The 4,207-nt window shown below is 56.2% G+C and overlaps 1 protein-coding gene across 1 annotated transcript in view; it reads right to left on the bottom strand.

Annotated features, from left to right (window-relative positions):
* Positions 1–72: 72 nt before the first annotated feature.
* BSG (basigin (Ok blood group)) overlaps positions 73–4,207 on the bottom strand; it is a gene marked incomplete at its 5' end in the record, with an annotated part of 7,447 nt that continues 3,312 nt past the window's right edge. Inside the window, 5 exons of the mRNA XM_010132562.1 lie at positions 73–130; positions 430–454; positions 2,538–2,808; positions 2,939–3,066; positions 3,539–3,627. Coding sequence (XP_010130864.1) covers positions 73–130; positions 430–454; positions 2,538–2,808; positions 2,939–3,066; positions 3,539–3,627 — 571 coding nt within the window. The remainder of the gene's footprint in view (positions 131–429; positions 455–2,537; positions 2,809–2,938; positions 3,067–3,538; positions 3,628–4,207) is intronic.

Below are 4,207 nucleotides of genomic sequence, written 5' to 3'. Positions count from 1 at the left end.
GTGCTGTGGGCACCGAAGAGCCAGCACAGCCGCTGCCCCCAGCCGCAGCTCCGCACTCACCTGCCTCTGCTCTCAGTTTGCATTTCTCTGGCGGACATTCTTGTCCTTGTGGTTTGTGGCATTGCTCTTCCTGGAGAGAGGGAAGGGGCCGTGAGGAAAGCAAGGGACAAACCCCACCCTGCCCAAGGGTGTAAATCAGGACCAAAGAGACGGTTGGGACTGGTTACCAGAATAGGGCCAGTTGGAGACACTGGTGCCATCCCCAGTTCTGTGTGGGTTGTACACAGGAAATGAACCGTGGAGGTTCTCCCCCCCCACAGCTGCTGCCTTATTGCAACCGCAGCTGCTTTCCCACGTGGAGCAGGGTCCCTGCACTGCGGACACCCACCAGGACAAGTCTGGCAAAACAGGGAAACTCGAGGTACTTACAGTGGTGCAGAACCTCCATCATCATCTTCACAGTCAGGCCAGTACAGAAAGAAAGAACAAACAGCGTCAGGGAAGAGCCCGCGAGCAGCGATCTCCAGCACCTCACTCTGCATTCCAGACCGGGTACGGGGACCCTGCTCTTCCCAGATCCAACCACCCCCCTGCTGAGTTCCGAGCTTAGACAAGGCACAAACTTAGATGTAACCCGTTACACAGCTGCTTCTGTTGGCCTGGGGCAGGACAACCCTGTCACCACTCCCCAGTAGTGGTCAGGTCTGGGACCTCTTTAGACCCGACACCACCCCAGCAGGTACTGAACTGGAATGACACAGGGCAGCACCCAGCAGCCGCTGACTGGCAGCATCTCTTTGAGGTCTGCACCATCCTCAGCACCCAGAGCCAGTCTTCCCTCCACCAGCACTTCAAACTGGGAAAGAGCCAGAGGTCCACCCTGCAGATGGTGGAGTGGCCACTGGCCCACCCTACAGCACCAGTTCCCCGATGGGAGCACAGGAATAAAGGGGAATCCATGGAGGACGTTTCAGGAACGCTTCAGCAGCAACAACACACCCTTCTTCCTCCCCACACGCTCAGTGACACCGAACCACACTACACACCACGTCCTCACTACACGGAGAAGCACGGCTAAGAAACACCTCTGCCACCATGTGCCAAGCCCTGGGGCCTTTCACCAGCTCCTTGCAATCCACCACCAAGTGAGGGCTCCCCAGCACCTCCTTCCCAGCCCAGGCTCCCCTCGCACAGTGCGGAGCACCGGGACTGCCTCGGACACCAAGATCCGCATGCAGCTGGTGAGAGGACAGGCACAGAAACACGGCTGTGACTATCTCCTACTTACCACATAAGGTGAGACCCAGCAGCAGAGGAGGGAAGAGTGGAAAGATAACACCAGCAAGGCCATCACACCACACACAGGCCAGACTCTCCCAACCCCAGGTAACAGAGCAGCTGATTCACAGCTATGAGGGACAGTGTTGGTCTGAGCTCTGCCTCACTGCCACCCCCCCAACCTCCCCCCGTCCGTGAGAGAGGCAAAGGCACAGCTTTTGGGGGGACAGAACCACTGCACACCAGGAAAGCATAAGGCTGCATATGTTCGTCCAAGGGGTGCAGTGCTGCATCCTCCTCCACCAGCGCTCAGGAGCTTCTGAGCACCAGGGCGGTTCAGGGTACACTGCGCCTCCGTCTGTCAGAGCATCTGCCACAGCTCCGACAGGTCAGCACTGAGGTGATCTGGACCAGGCTGATGGCATCACCATACACAGCCTACAGGTTTTTTGCTGGAAAATGCAGCTACAACATCCTTAGGAAGCCGCTGGGCACAGCCGGGAGGTCAGAGGACAAAGCACCTGCTGGCAGAACTGCCCGGAGCTGGTTTCAGTTCTGTTTTATTTAGCCCCTCTGCAGCACCCCACCCCGCCCGGGCTGCCTGAGGGGCTGTTCTGGCAGCGGCAGAGGGGCCTGACCCCAGCAGGAAGGACACTGAGATGTACTCTGCATTGTTCAGGGGATCAGATAAGGAAGAGGCACTGGGGAACACAATGCAGATCCTCGCCGATAAGGAAAGGGAGGAGCCAACACTTCCAGAGCAGATTAAAGATAGCATCAGCCTTTCAGAGTCAGGATGTGCGAGCTGAGGACCAGAACTGGCCCTGCACTGACCCGGAGTTAAGACCAGGCTTGGCTTACGCAGCCACTGACAAAGGCAGCACCAGAAAAGCTCTGCCACTAATTCAGAAACCAGCTTCTCCAGACTGTCAACTGCCAAATTCCAGTCCTGGAGACACCACCGGGAAGAACTTGAGCAAAGGAACTGGTGAGACAAAGGTCAGGCTGACCTGCACTTATCTCACTCCAGATCCAAAGCCCAGCTGCTAAAGGGCTGTCACAAACAGCTCAATCACTTGTATTTCAGAGCTAAAGTGGCCTGGGGAAGGCGACCCTGGTTTGACAAGTGCTCTGAGAAGCAGCCCTCAAATTAACACCCGTCTGAGGAAGGGAACCCCTAGTTCTCACAGGAACATTTTGCCTGCACCCTACATGCAACTTGGTCTCCCCAGAAAGATTTAACCCCAGGCACCTCTTACCATCAAGAACCTCATCTGGCTTCCTCCTCTTCTCATAGATGAAAATGATGGTGACAAGAACGAGGACCTCTGCCACAATCCCCAGGAAGGGCCAGAGCGCTGCCAGGCGGCTGCGCACACGCAGGTTCACAGTGGCGCTCCCAAAGCCCTCTGCGTTGGAGGCATTGCAGTGGTAGTCGCCGGCATCCTCCTCGATGTTCAGCTTGAGGATGCGCAGCTCCGTCTTGTTGTCACTGGACTTGATGATGTATCGACCAGAGCCGTTGATGAGCTGCAGGGAGGGAGACAGGGCTCTCAGGGCAGCGCTCGCCACAGCACTGAGGAGGCTGCTCAGAGAGAGGTAACTCTGACGGGAAGAACACAGGCAGAAGGGGAGGAAGAGCATCACACACAGCACTTACCACTTGGCCGTTTTTATACCAGCTCCAGGTTTTGACAGGGGGGAAGGAGGAACTCTTGCAGATCAGCACTCCGGTGTCCCCCTCATTGCCATGCTCAGACTTCTTGTATGCCACCACCTGGGGTGGAACTACAGAGATGAGGAAAAAAAATCAGACATCTTGTTATAGAAAATACACAGAAGACGTGGGGTCCCTGCAGTCCGCCCAGCCACAATCGGACAAAGCGACCCCTGCAGCCTGACTTCCAAGACACGCGCTAGGCCGTCTGTCCCCTCACTGGCCCTTTGTTTGGCATTTTCAGAGAGGAAAGCATGTTGAGATGCCTCAAGAAAGGCTCACGCAGATTTAATACCCCTCTCCCATCACAGCAAAAGGCTGATCCAAGGCAAGGTCCAGGAGCTGACCACACAGGCCCTCCAGCAGCCTGAGGAAATGGCGCTGCCTCACAGAGCGAGTCTGGCAGCAGCTGCTTACAGGCCTGCAGACCCATCAGTAAGGGTCGAAGCAGCTCTTCAAGAAGCTGATGAGATACGTAAGTGTTCAGGTGACCACAGCTGCCCTGCTCCCTCCTCAGACCCAGAAGCAAACATGCAAAGTCACCTGAAACGTTCACTTGTCCTTTCATCTCTGGCTCTGTTGAGTAGACGCACTCATAGATGCCGGAGTGTTCTTCCACCTTCCCCTCAATCCTACCGGAGACAGGAGGTGGGAGAAGCACTCAGCACAGTTGACTTCTTCACAGACCTACCCATCGATAAGCATCAGCAACCTCCTCCACAGGCACAGGTTTGACACTACACTGCAACCCTGCAGCAGCTCGACTCTCCACCCTTCCCTCCCCACGCACTGAGGACAGCAGAGGATTCCCCATGCACCAAGTCTGACATGGGTCTTCAAGTCAGCGCTCACCAAGACCTCCTGATCCTGAAACCACCAGCTTTCACCCCCTAACTCACAGCACTGCTGCCCTCAGGGCTCTATAAAGGGTAAAAATTAAGACCTAGACTGTTCACCAGCGCAGATGAAGAAAACCAGGAGCAGCAGGACATCACACCACCCGCAGGCGCGGTGCCACAGGCACTCTTCAGAAGTGACCAACTCTGTGCTCTTCCCTCAGGGAGAGGGAAAGACAGACCCCAGGCTCATCAAAACCCAGAATCACACCCTGCACAAAGCCAACAGAAGCTGAAGGGCAGTGTGGGAGTCCTCCAGTCACCACAAGCCAGGACAGAGCCAGGCTGCTCCTGTAAGACACCAGCCCTGCGGTTC

This window comes from Buceros rhinoceros, unplaced genomic scaffold, assembly GCF_000710305.1.
Source record: "Buceros rhinoceros silvestris isolate BGI_N320 unplaced genomic scaffold, ASM71030v1 scaffold25113, whole genome shotgun sequence".
NCBI lineage: Eukaryota > Metazoa > Chordata > Aves > Bucerotiformes > Bucerotidae > Buceros > Buceros rhinoceros.
This window is presented reverse-complemented; position numbering and strand designations above follow the sequence as displayed.